Source organism: Arvicola amphibius, chromosome 7, assembly GCF_903992535.2.
Source record: "Arvicola amphibius chromosome 7, mArvAmp1.2, whole genome shotgun sequence".
Lineage (NCBI taxonomy): Eukaryota > Metazoa > Chordata > Mammalia > Rodentia > Cricetidae > Arvicola > Arvicola amphibius.
This window is the reverse complement of record NC_052053.1, coordinates 101,693,258-101,711,222: the sequence shown is the minus strand read 5'-3', so window position 1 is coordinate 101,711,222 and position 17,965 is coordinate 101,693,258. Positions and strand designations below refer to the sequence as shown.

Below are 17,965 nucleotides of genomic sequence, written 5' to 3'. Positions count from 1 at the left end.
TCCTCTTTGCTTAGCCCAGGACTTATCTGGGGCCGCAGACTGGACATCAGCCCCAGCTCCCACCTGGTGGTAGAGCTCCCAGAACTGCCTTTGGGAAGGAGTGCAACTGTCCGGAGCCAGAGAGCTAGCCTGAGCCACAGAGCCTTCAATGCTCTTCATTTTAGATCTTGCCTTTGGTCCTAGCTGTCCTTGGCCAGGAGCCCCTGTGTCTTCTGGGTCTGTGACTGCGGAGCCGCACCATCTATTCTTAGGCGTTCCTTCGAAGCACGAAACAGCAGCGTATCTTCCTGTGTCAGTACGACAGCACCATGAAGTTTGCCTGATCCACCATGCCATGGGGCTTATAGACTCAACACCTGGAAAAGGGGCTGGACTGGCCCAGGAGTCTGGAGGAGGAAGGAAGATGGTGGCTCTCAGAACTGAGTTAACTAGAGCTTTCTAGGGTCAGACAAGACAAAAGGCCAGGGTGGGCTACTGCAGAATTGTAGTGGATGAAAGCAACATGCAGTTGCTGAGTCTCTTCCTGGTGACAATTCCATAACAGATTTGTCATACAGGCCTTAGGGACACTAAGGGCCAGAACACCCTTGTCTAAGCGGTTTGGCAATGTAGTAGTACCCTATAGGAAGCCACTTGGCAGAAAGACCATACAAAAGATGCTTAAATACCAGTGCCAGGGAAGGTCCTCTGCCAAGGGCTAGCCCCACTCGGGTCTAGCTGTGTTGCTTCCTGGTGTTTTACATCATCAGAGATAAAATTTAAACAACATGGAAATGGGAAGGCATGATGACGGCTTGTGAGGTGAAGCCTGCCACTAGGCCTGATGACCTGAGTTCGGTCCCAGGGATCGAAAATGGCAAAAGGGGAGAAGCGGCCCTACAATTTGTCCTTTGACCTCAACATGGGCACTGTGACAAGCATGTGCATGCATGTGTATATGCTGACATCTGCATGCATGCACACACGCGCGCACACACACACACACACACACATACACACACACAGAGATAAATTAATAATTTAAAAAAGAAAACTGAAAAGAAGACTTCGTGGCTCAGAGGATTTGTTGCTCTTCCAGAGGACCAGGGTTCAGTTTTCAGCACCCACATGGCGGCTCACAACTGCATGTTAATTCCAGTTCCAGGGGATCCAACACTGTCTTTGGGTTTCTGTGCACACTAAGCATACATGTGATGTATGCATACTTGAAAAAAAAAACATGCACAAATAAAATCCTTAAGGGATGAAACCTTGAGCGATGGTTGGCTGCATGTCCATCACTCTACCGCACTAACTGTATAGACTGCACTTCTGGCAGGAGCTTTGTAGCCAGGGATTAGAGATGGAGGTGTCTGAGGCCAGAAACAACAGCTTGACGGTAGACTACTTGGGTTTTATAGCCAGCATCACAAACTAAAAAGGCAGCAGCAGTAGCAGGTGTTCCACGGCCCTGAGTGCAATGTGGTGAAGCTAGAGGCAGGATCCACTGGCTTCAAGGGTTGGGTGTCTGGTCAGCAATACTAACATTCCATCATGCAGATTAAAGAGTTTAGCGTCACCAGACCCACCTCTTGCCACAGTGTGTTCTGGGAAATGACAGGAGCTCACCATAGCTTCCCGCTTCTGACTCCAGAGGAACAGATCAAAGCTCCAAATAGGGAACGGATGTGTTTATACCTGCGTGCTGTCTAGACTCTCACTGTGGCCTCAAAAGATAAAACTCCTGCACGGAGCACAGCTCAGTGAAGGTACAGACTGGCACTTCGCAATTACCTCCTTCTGGGATGTGTTTGACTCGGGGATGTTTGCTCTTCTGAAGCTGATCTGGGAGCTATGACAGTGTTGCTTCCACCTTGGCTAAGAGGGGTGCTTCAGGGGGAACTGCCATATCTTCGTAACATGTTCTCTTGCAACTGTTCAACTCAGCTCCACCACAAAACCACAGGAGTGTGGCTGGGTCCCAAGCTAGGCTGTTTATGAAGACAGGTGGTGGCCCAGATTTGGCCCATGGGCTGCAGTTTGCCCTGGTGGAGATGCCAACTCATTTGTATCTATTTAGTGTTCTGCCATATCTTCATGGCCAGGAGTTACTATGTACTGTGCGATCAAACAGATGCATTTGGTTGGTAAGTCTCAGGCTAAGCATTGCGGTCACTCACATACAATGCTCAGGGGTGTGCACTACCTTGGACAAGGGTGGAGAACACACAACTGAAGACGACAGTAAAACTGACAGCTGCATTGGTGGTGCACCTGTGATTGCAGGATTCGGAAGCAGGGACAAGAAGGAGCCCAAGTTCAAGGCTGGCTTGGGCTGCAAGGTGACCCGACAACCTAAGTTTGATCTCTGGACCCCACCTAGCAAAAGGAAAGAACTGACTCCTATAAGTTGTCCTTTGATCTCGACACATGTACTGTTGTATGCATGTGCACATATATGTGTGCACACACGTGAATAGATAATACCCTAAAACAGAGTGTTGGAGCTGAAGGGAAGATTCTGTGCAGATGAGTATCGAGTGCTAGCCCAGCCTTTCTTCCCAGTGGGGACTACTGGGCCTCACCAGCTTCGGGCCTATATCCTGGTCACCTGCTTCTCTCTCCAGTGGGCAATGAAACGCCATCAGAAGCACACAATCTTCAGAATGGGAATTAAAATCTAGATGCAGTGTTGCAAGCCTGGAATCCCAGTACTGGAGAGGTAGAGGTGGCAGGATCACTAAGGCCAGCTGGTGTGGTAGCACATGCCTTTCATCTAGTGTTTGGGACACAGAGACAGGAGGCTCTCTGTGAGTTCAAGGCCAGCCTGATCTACATGTGAGTGACTTTTGGGCCAGTCAGGGATATATGATACATAGTGAGATCCTGGCTCAAAACAACAATGACAGAGAGAGAGAGAGAGAGAGAGAGAGAGAGAGAGAGAGAGAGAGAGAGAGAGAGAGAGAGAGAGAGAGAGAGAGAGAGGGAGGGGAGAGAGAGGAGAAAAAAAAGCAAGTAAAATCCATGGTCCCCCTCAGCTATACAGTGAGTTAGAGGTCACCCCGGGCTACCTAGTCTTGTTTTGAAAAAAAGAAAATAAGAAAAAAACCAACATCAACCAAAAAGAATAAGAAAAAACAAAAAACATCAAACCTTTAAAAATCTACTAGAAGCTCTGTCTCAAACAAGCACAATTACTGGGGAAGGAAGGAAGCTCTGTGTAAGTTACTTTCTGTTGCAGTGATAAACATGGCCGAAGGTAACTTCTAGAGGGATAAAAGTCCATCCTGGTAGCAAGTGGCAGGCACAACAGCAGGAACAGGAAGCTGAGAGAGCTCATCTCTAATCCCAAACACAAAGTAGAGAGTGAGCCGGAAGTAGGCAAAAGGATGAACTCTCAAAATTGCCCCCAGTGATCGGCTTCCTCTAGCAAGGCCATCCTGCCCAAACCTGAGCAGCGCCACTAATACAGGACCAAGTGTTGGAATACCTGAGACGGTGGGGGACATTCTTGTCCAAACCACCACAAGTTCAAATTAAAATCAGTCAACAGGAGAAATGGGTACTTAGGAGGCTAGTGACGGCCGCTGGCCACCACAGCGGATTAGCGACAGAAACCTGGAGTGGACAGCTCCCATCCATTCCAGCCCCAAGTCGGCCATCCTGACCCGTTTTTGCTTTAACGACTTGCTCAGGGTTGACAGTAGGCACAGATAAGCCAGGCAGCCTGTTTTCATCCTGGGGATTGATCCAGAGCCAAGAACATTACCTGAAACAGTCCAAAGAAGTCCTGGACACTTGACTGTCTCCTCATGGGACCGTGGTACGTGTGGCCATTTCTTCTTAGAAGGCAGGCAGGCAGGCAGGCAGAGAAGTGAGCACATACAGGCTCCCAGGAGACGAGGAAACGTCTGAGTGTCAACCCCAAGGCCCTTGTATTTTCAGTCATGTGAGCCAATCTGAGTTGCATTTACCATTATAAACAGTCAACTTACAATGCTTTGACTCCATGGGATTATGAAGGCAGCATGTGTTGAACAGGTTTTGTGCTATGCTTGGCTGGTTAGGTGCGGTCAGTACTCTTCTTACTTTTTGACAGTCTATGTAGCACAGGCTGGTCTAGAACGCAGGACCCTTCCGCTTCAGTCTTCCACGTCATGGGATGACAGGTGTGGACCACGGCACCCAGCTTGTGAGTACAGTTCTGACTTCAGATCTTCAACTTACGATGCGCTCATCAACAATCCCGGTATAGCTGTACCAGGTATAGCATCTTGACGGATCTGAAACTATCCCAGACCACTCCTGAGGCCACAAAGGCCCCCAGCTACTACCTGAGAAACAGCACCCTCCTTCCCCTCCCCAGTGATAAGCCATGGCCGTCTGCCTGAACTTTTTCCTGCCCTCTGACCCTTGGTGCAGCCTCACCAAACAGGTGAGGCAGGTGTGTGACCTGTGTTTACGAGAGAAACAGGCCAGAGAGCTGAGTGACTCACTGAGGTCTCTCTGCTGTCGGGTAGTGGAGTCCACCTGAGCCCAGACCTGCTGCCTCCAAACTACCCAAAGACGTTTTTTTGTTTTGTTTGTTTTTGTCACCCCAGACTTCTAGATGAAGAGGTACAAGGGTAACCTAAGGGTAGGGACAGTTTATGTCTTCCAGGGCTGGATGACCGGGGCCTGGAATTCCTGGCCCCATCTTTTAGCGGGACGAGATGGTGACAGCAAAAGGGACAGGCCTACCCCATCCTTCTTTTCTTCTAAGATGGTGTCTCATGAAGTCCAGGCCTTGATCTCATTCTGTAGCTGAGGCTAGTCTCGAACTCCTGATCCTCATGCCTTGACCTCCTGTGCTGGGGTTATAGGAGAGGTGGGGTGGGGCACCACCATACTTGGTTTATTCAGTGTTGGGGCTTGAACTTAAGGCTTCATGAACGCCAGGCAAACACTCTAGCAATTGGGCTATGTCCCCAGCCCCTTCCAAAGGACCTCATGCCATGTATGACCATGGTACAGCGTGACAGTCTCTGAATGAAGTGTGTGCCACCCTGCTGTGATACTTGGTTACTCACAGCAAGGCTGTGATCTAAGTCTCCATGAGCTAACCACAGTCCTGGTGGCAACCAGTTGCAGCATGTCTAACCGGTTCCTGGACATCTTCCTCAATTCCCACAAGGACAGCTTTGCTTGAGCTCTTCGCCAGCTGGTACAGGAACTGGGACGAGGCAGCTGAGATCCCTTCCTCCTGCACTCTGGCATATCCACTCTGGCATATCCAAGAACAAGATCAGGCAGGAACAGAGTTCAGTTTAATGGGAACTTTTCATTGCCCTCAGCAAGCCCTAAGCAAACACAACTTTAAAAACAACCATAAGAATACCCATGATAAGCCAGCACTCAGGAGGATCAGTTCAGGGCAAGCTTGGGTTACCTAGTGAGCTCCAGGCCAGCTAGGGCTATAGCAAGACCCTTCTTCCAAACAGAAAACAATAATGATAATAATAATAAAGCGTATTTTAAAATAAGGCTTTGACTTCGAGTGTGGATCAATGGTAGAAAGCTTGCCTAGAATGTATGAGGCCCTGAGTTCAAGCCCCAGCACAGATAATGTGGATGTGGTGGTTCAAGTCTGTAGAGGCTGGAGGGTCAGAAGTTTTAGGACAGCCTCAGCTGTATAACTAACTTGAGGCTGCTACATAAGACTCTGTCTTGGTAAGAAAAAAAACAGGGGGCCGGACAGATGGCTCAGAGGTTAAGAGCACTGGCTGCCCCCTTCCAGAGGACCCGAGTTCAGTTCCTGGCAACCACATGGTGGCTCACAATCATATATGACATCTGGTGCCCTCTTCTGGTGTGCATGCATACATGTAGACAGAACACTGTATACATAATAAATGAATAAATCTTAAAAGAAAAAAAAGGAGGCAAGAGAGATGATTCAGTGCCTAAGAGAACTGGTGGTTCTTTCAGAGTTTGATTCTCAGTACCCACATGGCTGCTCATAACCATCTGTATGTAACTCCAGTTCCTGGGGGGGTCTGCTGCCTCTTCTGACCTCCTTGGGCTCCTGCATGTACACAGGGCGTATATAGGCTCAGGTATACACAATATATATAATACATATACATATGCATAGTGTATATGCATACATGTTATATATATTAATATATAACCAATTTTTGTTTGTTTGTTTTTTGAGACAAGGTTTCTCCTGTAGCTTTGGAGCCTGTCCTAGAACTAGCTCTTGTAGACCAGGCTGGCCTTGAACTCAGAGATCTGCCTGCCTCTGCCCCTCCGAGTCCTGGGATCAAAGGCGTGTGCCACCACTGCCCGGCAAAAACTTTAATTTTTAGATTGACAGAAAAATCATAAGCATAGTTTCTATACACCCACCACCAGTTTCCCCCAGCTGGATCCTAAATGTGGGAGAATGGGAATGGTGATCCAACCTCTATAGATTGGGAGGCTTCAGCAATACAGGCAGTTCTTAAGGCAGCTACATAGGGCCCGCATAGCCTGAGGCTGGACTATCAAGAGAGAAAGGAGAGCCCAGGGTTTAAGAAGGGCTGAGTGGGCCCCTTCCCTGACCCATACCATTCCTTTCCACCACCTGTCCCCAGGGCCTGACTTCAACTTCTTTGGCATTTAGAAACTGGGCATACATGCTTGTGGCACATGTACAAGTCTCATCTCTACCCATGCAAACTTCTCCAAGGCTTTATAAGCTGCCTAAATCTCCCGAGTGGGTGGTGCACGACAGCTCCAAGACTACTTGCTACTCAAATACCTGTGAGTCAAAACCATACTGGGCTTTCCCATCAAAAAAAAGAGATGACTGCGTATCCAGGCTTCTCCCGCTGTGCATTTTCGGTGACTCTGTAGAGGCACTTGGCAAAGGTAAAGCAGGAAGAACTGGCCAGCCTGAAACCTCTTGGGAGCTTCTGGGCTGAAAGGCCTGCTCACATCTGCTCGCTGCATATGAGGGGGTGGCCGGGACTCACTTCCTGGACAGGAAATGAGGTCAAGTTGTTGGACCCAGAGTCCTTCTTCCCTGGCCTCTCAGTGGCCCTGTGGCAGGTGTTTGCTGTGGACGTGACATTCCGTTCTTAGGCTTAGATCCGCCCCTACCATCTCGGGGCTATGAGGACACCAGGAGATGGGGGAAGAGTGACGGTCAAATGCTGTGCATACAGCCACACTGCCACCTGAACTCCCTGAGCTGAGTGACCAGATGGCCAATGGCAGTCCTGTGAGCAGTCACTTCCTTCTTGAGCCATATTCTGCAAGGCTCATGCTCTGTTTCTCGGTCCTGCAGGAACCACACTGTAGAAGCATACTGTCTCTCCCCACTGGCCAGCACCATTGGGTTTGTTTTCTCTGGCAGAGAGCTTAATCCTTGGTCACTTTCGGCACTGGAACGGAAAATTCTGGTACAGCTTTCTTAATATTGTATCTTTGATTCCTTCATTTGTTTTCCTCCCGTCTTTAGTTTGCAGAGACTGCTGGGTAATTCTGTCCAGAAAAAGCTGTAGGAATACATGGCCCCACCCTGCAATGAACACCAGGGACCAACCACCCTGACTGGTGCCTGGCACTCACAGCAAGCCTGGACAGCTAGATGGCACAGGCAGAGAAGAGACTCTGCTGTGACTCCAGGGCCACCTGTTCTGTACCCTTTGAACACACCCGTCGTTCTGGGTTTCCACAGCCACGTGAGTGTCCTTGGGTCCAGCCCCAGGTTTGTCTGCCTCACCTCACCCCACTATGAGGGATCCCATTATGAAATGAACATTTTTTTTGTCCTATAAGAGGCCTGAAGCCGGGCGGTGGTGGCGTATGCCTTTAATCCCAGCACTCGGGAGGCAGAGGCAGGCGGATCTCTGAGTTCGAGGCCAGCCTGGTCTACAAGAGCTAGATCCAGGACAGGCTCTAGAAACTACAGGGAAACCCTGTCTCGAAAAACCAAAATAAAATAAATAAAATAAAGAGGCCTGAGCCATTCTTCCTAGTTAAAATTTAAAGATCAAAGCACACACCCTCTCCTTTGAAGCTTCCTCAGAGGAAGCCTGAACCCCTGTGGGTTTTACTGCAGAGAACCCCTCTAATGCACCATGGGGTTATCTTGGTTGTTTTAAGCTGCTTCTTAGAGGTTTGGAGGAAGGCTTGTCTGGCTCATATAGGCGGAAGTCAACAAATCCACCCACCCTGAAATGTGTGAACAGGCAGTCGGGGGCTCATGACTCACCCCAGGTCATACTAATACATCGTTTTCTCCACCTTATAAAGCAGCAAGAAGTTTGCACACACACACACCACTGATAACTCCATCTTTCTTCACCTCAACCTATCCCACCTTTCCCACCCTTCAGACGTTACTTTCCATCCCAAAAATACTCCTACGCTCTGTTTGGTAAGGCAAACTGAAGTCCAGGGACTCCCCAGTGGGTTAAACTCCCTGGCTTCTTAAAACTTGCTTCAAGAACCAGCTTACTGGGAGGCAAGTAAAGTCCAGTTTGTTTGGGTACCCCAGGAAACGGCTCATGAGGGAAGACTGAAAACAACAACCGGCATACACCCTAAAAAGTCCCATGTGGAAGCACCGGCTTGGCACGCAAAGTTCTCTGAAGAAACCCAAGCTGCAGCCAGAGGATGACAGGTGAAGGTACCGGGATGTTAATGCTTAGGGGTTCCGACTCAGCCAGCAGGGATACTATTCCTGAAGTCTATCTCAAAGGTCTTCCTCGAGTTCCTCAGAGAGCAGGCGAAGCACATTTGCCCTCTGGTGCTCGTTATTTATCACATTCCCCTCCTCTGAAGAATCTTTATACAGCAGACCTGCATGGCATCAGTACAGGGCGGGGCTCAGTCACTCTATTGCACCACCACCCAGGCAGGACCCCTCTGGAGCCACATGGCTGCTGAACTAAGACCTGTCAGTGACTTATTCTCTAAGTGCTAGGTACACTTCAAGGACATCTTACGTGTACACCCAAGTCTCACAGTGGTACTTGGTTACTGTCCCTGTGTTATGACTCCGGGTACAAGCAAGGGAACTTAGCCATGTGGGCCCAGGCCTCTGGCTTGTGAATGAGAACTCCCGGAAAGGAATTCCACAGGGCTGGAGAGATGGCTCAGCAGTTAAGAGCACTGACTGCCCTTCCAGGGGACCTGAGTTCAATTCCCAGCACTCACACGACAGCTCAACTGTCTACCAGTTCCTGGGCTTCTGACACCCTCACAGAGACATACACACAGGCAAAACACCAATGCACATAAAATAAAAATTAAAAAGGAGTTGTCTGCAAAGGCCAGCTAACTGATAATTAGCAGGTTAAATTCCTTTGGAATGAATGAGCAGACTCCTAGATCCCACCAATCAGATCATATCCAGGGCCTACAGCCATCTTCCCCGCTGTGCTATCACCTGGCTGCCTGAAGAATCCACAACAGATTTTTAAGTGTCTTAATTTATGGCTTTACGTTCTGGCCCTACAAAAAAAAATCATGTAACTTTCCACACTGGAAGATGGAATTTGGGGTGATCTAAAGCAGTGTTCCCCAGCCATGACTATTTATATTTGGCTCCAGAATAAACTACCCCCTTTGACATGGGGGTGTTTTTGCACTAACAGGCCTCAGCTACACCAGCACTGGCTCCGCAGTGCTTCAGGTCAGTTTCCCTAGGTCAGCACCAGCAGCCATGAGGCTCGGCTGAAAGGTGAGGTGGGGGAAGGGAGATATCTATCATCATGCTGGTGTAGAACAGTCGAGCTCAGAAATGCGGTAGTTAGAAAACGATAATGTTTTCTTCAGACAGGGTCTCACTATGCAACTGAGGCTGGCCTTGAACTCCCCATCTTTCTGGTTCCATCTCCTAAGTGTTGGGATTATAGGCATGTACCACTATGCCCAGGTACCTGTTCTGTTGTTTTATCCCAAAGGACTAACCAGGAAGTCTTTTTGTGAATGTTCTCCCTAGGGAAAGTAGGGGGTGTACCACCTTGCTGCACAGAGGCTGGCAAATCTTGTCCCTACTTGGGTCTCCTCCTGGCCTAGAGAGTCTGAGTTTTGTGTTCCTGGGGCTGTGAACAGACTACAAGAGGACAGAGAGCCCTGCTCTGGCAGGATCACAAACATCTGAGCCCAGGCTGTGTGTCCTGACACAGCTGTTCTGCGGGACATTTGAAGAAGGTAACGTGATGTCTCAGTTCTGGAGTCCCACCGGAGCAGGTACTGTGGCAGGCAGCCACTTTCATTTTCCATGCAAACAGAGCTCAGATGCACGTAAGTAGCTCAGCCCAGCTGTGCCTCACCGGCTCCAGGAACCACCTTTGACACTAACTCCAGTCTAAGCCAGAGTGCTACAGGTCAGGGAGGCTGGAGCCCTGGACTCCCCTGAACAAGCACTCTTGGGAACAGCCCCAACCTGCTTGGGGCTTCTGTCAATTTCCCCCAGATAGCCTCAGTGGGAACCTCTTCAGTGCTGAGGAGTCTACTGGTCTGGACCAGCGGTCCTTGCTCTTTGGTCCAGGACATGTTAGGACAGAGCAGGTGTGAGAGGCATTTGAGAGGCACGGAAGTCAACCCTCATCTGGCCAGTTGTGCTGGATGAGCTACCACTTCCTATCGTGTACCTGTCACTGGTCACATTACCTCATTTAGTACAAACAGCCACCTTATAAAGTTACTGCCATTATGAGCCTCATTATGAGGTTAAGGAAGCTGAGAGAAGCTCTTCCTGAAAGACGCGACATTAAACCTAGGCAGTCTGACTCCAGAGCCTAGGCGCTCATACTGCCATTTCTGCAAACAGAATTCTGCTTACTTCAGTCGTAGTTCATGTTTGTCCTCCCACCCACTCGGCTTTGTTTCCTAAACCTGTCTCAGCTGACAGCTGTTGGGCGTGGTGGCACACACGTAAAATGCCAGCAGGTGGGAGACTGAGACGGGCAGTCTCAATCTGGGCTACCCAATAAATGGAGGCTAGCCCGGCCTGCACAGAAAGAGCATGTATCAAGAAAACACAAGGGGACAGCTGCGAGCCATTCTTTGAGAAGACCGGCACGTCAACAAAGCCCCAGCGTATGTGGAACCCTGTGCTCAGGGTAATTGCAAAAGTAGTCATACCACCTTCACTGCAGTAAGGAGGAAGCTGTAACTTTCAACAGGCCCCTAAGGGAAGTTACTCATTGCGGTGAAGCAAACAGAAAGTCAGCAGGTAACCTGGGCTCTGTGGAGACCCATGAGTAGCGACAAAAACAAAGGTTTGGATGGACATCACTTAGAGTAGGCCAGTCAGATTCACGCGCACATGGGGTGTACTTACAGTTCTCAGACACACGTGCCAGAAGTTTAGCCTTGACTTTTGTTTGTCCCCTTCAGCAGAGCGCTCTCCATCCTGTCTTTCGCTCCTGCTTTGCTTCCTGTCCAGTCAGTGCTGCCCGCCTACCTACCAGAACCCAGCCAGCCTATCAAGTAGTCTAGATCCTCCCAGAGAACCCAGCTAGCCACTGCACCCCTTTACATGGCTCACGAACCTATTGAGGCCTAAACTTAACTGTCGTCCCATACCATCTTGGAGCCAGGGCCTAGTTCCCAAGATATGCTACCAGCCAATCAGCTTGGCTGCCTCTTTGGGTTTGCTCCCTGGCTGATGGGTGCCTAGCCTTCTACACCTGCCACCTCACCAACCTGGCAGCACTGGCAGATCAGCCCTAACGTCCACGCTGACCAAACCAAGTATGTGGTGCACTGACGGCCACGACAGAGGTGGCATGTGGGCCTGCAGCACTTGTGAAACCTTCAGGCAGCTTATGCCCATGCCTCACCTGGCCTCTCCCCCTGCCAAGGGAGGAGAGCAAGGCCTTCAGTGTCCTGCTTTCCCAGTGGCTTTGTTCGCCTACAGGTACCTCAGCTTTTGGGGTTTGATGCTGTTTCCTGCACAAACACAACCTATCCACCAGCTTTCATTAACCAGACACTATGGACCGACACTCAAGGGACCGAAACCCCAACACCCTCTGCATTCTAAAGCAAAGAACTCACCTCACTTCACTTCTTCCCTTGGCCTATGAAAGCGGAACTTCCTGTCAGCCAGACTGGAAAACCAAACGAAGATGCTTTCTGGCCGGAAACTCTTTTCTTTCAAGGGTCAAAGCAGTTCAGGTTGGAGTTGGGTCCATGGTAGTTAACTTGATGCTGTTGTGGTCTCTGACTTCCAGGCTTCGGCAGCTCTGCTGCTTCCGCTCTGTTACTGGAACTCTCTAGAAACTGAAAAACCCCAGCCAGTACCAGCCACCTCTCACACTGGACACTCATCAGCAGGAGAACAAGAGCCACAGCTTTGAGCCATCAATTCCTCCCAAGAGCACCGTTTAGCAGGAGCTGCTGCCACAGTGACCCAGTGCAAGCCTCAAAGTCGCCTTCTATCAGTCACTTAACCGCTCTCGGGCTGAGAGACAGGAAGAAACAGGTCTGGCTACAGCTGTTCCTGGCTCTGCAGGCTCCAGGCAGAGATCTCTGCTTCTCTTTCAAGGCTCCACACAGGCCCAGCAGCTTCCAGAAGGCTCTTCCCTCAACTATCTTGGCCATTGCAGGGGCAAGAAGACACCACTACCAACAAGGATAAAATAAGTTTTTATTTATATTCTTATAGTAAAGGGGGAAGCCTTAACTTGCAAGACAATTCTTGGGCAGTATGTACAACATACTTTTTATTTCCATGGAATGGAATCAAATACCGACTGAGACTACAGAGTATGCACTAGAAATCAGCAAACGCTGGCAACAGAGTAGGAAAAGACAAAGAATGAAGCCTAAAGACATGAAACCCTTCACTGGGTTCTGTTGACCACAGCCAGAGCCAGGGCTGGATCACACAGTGGCGACAAGTTCCAGGACTGGAGGCAAGGAGGGAGGGAGGCTGTGGTGGGCTGTGGGTTTAGTACCAGGTAAGTCGCTCTTGGTATTTACATACAAAATAGTTGGCTCTATTTCTTAGAAATACACGCAGAAAGAAATGAAGATTTGATCATTACTTTATGAATCTGTCGCTTTACAGTATCGACATCATCAGAAATAGGGGCATTTCATTCAGATTCAAATTTCAGTAGCAGGAAATAAATATCAAAACATCATCACTGGCCCTTAATACAAAACCTCTACCCCTCCTACGACTCCCTCCCTCCCTGTCCCGCCCATACATAACCACCCCTACCACTCCTGGTGGCTGTTTCACAGCTGCCATCTCCTATACATACCAGTGTCACGTGGCCTTCTGAAAGGCTGGCTCTGCCGGCTTAAACAACTGAAGCGTGAAACATGCCAAGGATTCTGCAAATCTGTCCCTGCTTTTCCTTTTCACCACAAACTTCTTCAAGAATCTGGTCTTTCAACAGGAGCGATAGATAGCGTTTCCAAAAATCAATCCTTACAGAGGAGAGGGGTAATTCTGATTACTCCAATCTGGTCATCTTGCCAAAGTAGAGCAGTTCAGAGTCACAAATTCCACCAAACAGAGGTGAGAGGACTGGAAGGGGCCTAGTGGGGCAGATGCAGATGCCCTCCAGGCACACGCTCTGAAGGCAGGAGGAGTTGGGGGTGGGGTGGGGTGGGCAGGACACCATGTACTCAGAGGTCTGGCCGGCTGTCTGTCCTCCACAGAAAGAGCTGCCAAGTTAGGGTGTTTTGGTTTAAAATTTCTGATGGGGACAGGAACCCCTGAAGGGAACACATTTAAAAATAGTGGACACAGGGAGGGGATGAGAGCTGTTGTCCAAGAGCTTCTATGCAAAAATAACAATTAATAAAGAGAGAGGAAACTAAAGAGTCTGTCAATGGTTTGCGAGTTCTAACGATGAACTGAGAGGACGAGGTGGTGGAGACGACAGTTTTTATTGCTGGCCTGCCCCGCATGGCTTAGCTGGCCTCCATCCGGAGTTTCTTCCTGCTCTGGGGCTCTTCAGGCTCGGACTCTGAGCTGGAGTCTGAACCCCCATCGAAGGCAGAGATGGTGCCGCCCTTGGCGTTGGTGTAGAGGCTGTTGTCTGAGGAGGGGTAGTTGGTCTGCAGTTGGGCACTTGACCTTGCCTTCTCCAGTGCACGGACTAAAAGGCAACCAAGGGAGCATGTTACCACCTTCTGGTGATCCGGAGAAACCAAATCTTAGACTCAGGGTCCAGCCTGTTCTTCCTAAGGGTTTGCTTGCTGGCCCCCAAGGCACAGGGTGGCTCAGAAATCATTCCCTTCTGGTGGCTGTTCCCCCTTTTCTTTTCCCAGCTGGACTTGGGGGCCCGGCACACATGGCCAGCCACTCTGCCATACCACCCTGAAGAGAAGGCTTGTGATGAGACACCGTCCTGCTATGGACCCAGCACAGAGACCAGAGCAAGAGTACCCTATTGGATCGAGCAATGCAATGACAGAGGAGAACCTAGCCTGGCAATGCCAGGCTCCATGAAAGTGTGAAGGCCCAATGAGAGCGGGAAAGGATGACAAAATAGATTGGGTCAAAGGAAACTTTTGGCTTGGCTCTCATGAACAAAATCCACTTGGAATGACAAGCTGGACACTTGGAAGCAAGTCACCAATACACACAAAATACCTGGGCTTTTCAACAGACACCCCTACATGCAGGCTGTTTGGCCCATCATCCAACCCACTACCGCCACCCACTGCCCATCCCTTGGTTCAGCTCAGCTTGAGCCTGGAGGATCAACCCTTCATGTTATTTATTTTATGTGAGATGTTCTAACCCAGGTGGTTACTTGCATTTCCTTTTACTTGCATCTTCCATGAGGGAGGAAGAGAAGTGAATTCCCCAGGAACAAAGAACTTGATCAGCTCTCGCTTTCCCCTGTGGTTGTAGGAAAAGGCGGGTGTGAGCATTGGAGAAGAGCAGGGGCCTGGCCCATAGGCTGCCCTGATTGGACTACTATTGGCAATGGGGAGGGCTCACTGTCCCTGAACTCCTGGAGATGCTGGTACTTACATGGCACATTTTACTCCAAGGACCTCAAAGTTCTGTTCAGAAACCTGACACCAGGTATGACCCTTACTGTAGGCAGAGCACCTGAGCCCCAAGGAAGGGAGAGATCAGGCCAGAAAAGATACAAGCCTTTGGATGTTCAACTCCCTAGTTCCTCCATCTCCTCACTGGAGGGTCTGGTCCTTCCTCAGGATGGCTCTAACACTCAACTTCGAAGGCCCGTGGAGCAGGGCTGAGGATGCTTCTGAGGCATGGTCCTCTGGCTCTGACCGAAGGCCCAGGTGTGAAAGCCCCAGCCTGGCCGGGCACAGCAGGGCCAGTTGCCCCATGAGTGTGGCTGCTCACCTTGCTGCTCCAGAAGAGCATTCTGCCGCTTGAGGTCATCAATGTCTTGCTGGTGCGTGTGGTTTTTCCTTCGCATATACTGGATATACTCTGTTGCCTTGTCTAAGATTTGGGCCCGGGATGCCTGTTGCAATATGAGAAGAAAACGGGACAAAATAAAGACCAAGTCTGCGTAGCAGGAAAACCATGTCTTTCTCTGGCAACAGCATGAGGGAAAAAGGCTGAAAACAGGAGGGTGAGCAAGACGGAAATGGCTGAGGAAAGAGTCCAGCTATGGCTGTTATCCCAAAGTGCCACATGATTCAAAGAACTCACCTACACAGGTCTCAGCTCTACCAGGAAGCCTAGACTCAGAGCCACACTTAACTAAAACCACCAGCTAGCCTGTGGACAGCTGGGCCTTACAGTCTATCTGGCTCTGAATTTGTATTCCTCTCATCTCCTCTGCATCCTTTTCTGAAAGACTTGTTTGTTTGAGACAGGCTTTTAAGGCCAGGTAGGCCTCCCAGCTGTTGGGATTATAGCCATGAGCCACACTCTCAACCCTCCGGCTCTTCAGTTTACTTTAAAGTCTTCTGTTTGCCTAGTCTGGACAGGCTGACCTTGAACTCACTATGTAGCTGAGTCTGTCACTGCTGCCTTTACCTTTTAAGTGCTGGGATAATTACTCCCAGTTTTATGTGGTGCTAGGGATTAAATACAGGGCTTCGTACATGCTAGACCCAGCAGGACTACATCAGATGTCAAAACACAATGAACTCAGGCCACTTACACTCTGCTAGGCCTTGGCTAAAGGCAGCCAGCTCAGAATGACAAGATCACGGACTGGCCTGGAATAAAGGTGGGTGCATGTCTTTCTATCAAGGTCTTAAACTTCCCCAACCCCAGACTACTAGTAAGTAAGCTCAACTCAACAATGCCCCTGCTGCATCACCGTCTTTGTCTGTCTAAAGAGTGCATCATGAAAGCTGGGGGTGCCTGATGTCAACACAGGAAGCAATTGGGCCATCCCAGGAAACAGCCACACCTCTAGATTATGGTAGACAATTTGGGCTGGGCACAACAGGGGAACAAGTAATAAATAAGTCGATAAAATGGGTAACAGGTTACTATTTGCTGGGCCCCTACAATCATATTGTTTGGAAGATTCCCACCAAGCTGCATATATGGCCAGAGTTAAGGCCAGGCCACCAGCCCCGCATGTAAATGGTATAAAGACAAGCTGAAGGCTGGCAGCACAGGAGCCCTGAGTGGAGCATTTGTTCTAGAGGCTGAGCATTAGGAAAACTCTGCACTCAAAAGGGTAGCTTAAGACAGTTCTACATTACACCCCAGGGCTCCAAAACAACCAGAAAACAACACTGAGGGAAAGGCAAAAACACACCAAACTCAAGCTGGTAAACCTAAAATTAACTCACACTAAATCCTACCGATCAACTGAGAGACCTCAGGGTAGGCGAGGTGAGGCCTGAACTTTCATCAGTCATCGAAAACACTAAAATTCCCAGGCTTTCCTCCTCTTACAGCACCTTCAAGGTGATCTGCTCAAGAGGAAGTCACTCAAATTCAACCAATCATTCTTGTCTGGTAAGAGTTATGTGCAAGGCAGACCCTGTGAGAAACAAAAGGTATTAGCCGTGGCATCTGTACCCATAAGCTATTTACTGTCTAGTGGACAGCTAAGGATTATCTCCATGCAGACAAGTCACAGGCAGTGCTGACTAGTGTGGCCAAGACTACCAGATTACAAATGTCATTGAAAAGGCAGCTAGGGTGCCTGGCTAGGGTCACAACCCACTGTGGCTACACACTGCCTTGGCATGGCACAGGACTCCAAAACCCCACAGGTAGAGCTTGTGAGAAGAGGACAGAGCAGCACAAGGACGTAAGGGGAGGTAAGATGGGCGTGCTCCTTTAGCTAAGTGGTCAGTCTGTGTAGGAAGAAGGAGGTGACCCAGCAATGGACACTTCAGGGGCTCTATTTCCTCAAAGAGGGCATAGTTGGCAAAACGGGGAGGGTGCACATAATTAGTAAGGACTAATTACAATACCTTGCCTCTCTGATAGTCACTGAAGCTGCTTAGCGGAGAATGGCAGGTTGCAGGGTAGGGATTTGGGAGACAAGAGTTGTATTACCTACCCATTTGTACCAGCAGATATTCTTGTCCATGGTTGCTCTTAACCAACTAGAAATTCTCTACCCTCTCTATCACTGATAAATCCCTATAAATACTTTTTCTTTTTGTTCCCAAGATTTATTTTTATATACACTGGTGTTTTACCTGCATGTATCTGTATAAGGATACCATATTCTCTGCAACTGGAGTAACAGACGTTTGTGAGCTGCTATGTAGGTTCTGGGAATTGGACCCGGGTCCTCTACAAGAGCAGCCAGTACGCTTAACCACTGAGCTATTGTCCCAGCTCCTCCTTATGCATATTTACACCTCAGTCTCATTCACTGAGCCTGATCTGCCTTGAAACTGTGATGTTCCTGACTCAGTCTTCCAAGTGCTGGAATAAGTATGCCAATCTCTTTTAAACTTGCCTATTTTAAAGCTGTTTTTCTGACAACTCCCAGAAGACAGCATTAGTTCTTAACTACGTTGTGTGCATCTGGGACAAGGGGAGAGGGTAGAAACTGAAAACGAGAGCACT

At 49.3% G+C, this 17,965-nt stretch overlaps 1 protein-coding gene across 7 annotated transcripts in view; it reads right to left on the bottom strand.

Moving 5' to 3' along the window:
* The window catches only part of Max (MYC associated factor X), a 46,023-nt gene that overhangs the window by 6,640 nt on the left and 21,418 nt on the right, over positions 1-17,965 (bottom strand). For 2 of the 7 annotated variants that reach the window (XM_038338229.2, XM_038338230.2), the window contains 2 exons: positions 15,308-15,431; positions 12,597-14,081 (listed from right to left, as the gene is read on the bottom strand). In XM_038338229.2, the coding sequence (XP_038194157.1) occupies positions 13,894-14,081; positions 15,308-15,431 (312 nt within the window). In that variant the 3' untranslated portion in view covers positions 12,597-13,893. The other 5 variants (XR_005286312.1, XR_005286314.1, XR_005286315.1 and 2 more) reach the window with 5 other exon arrangements.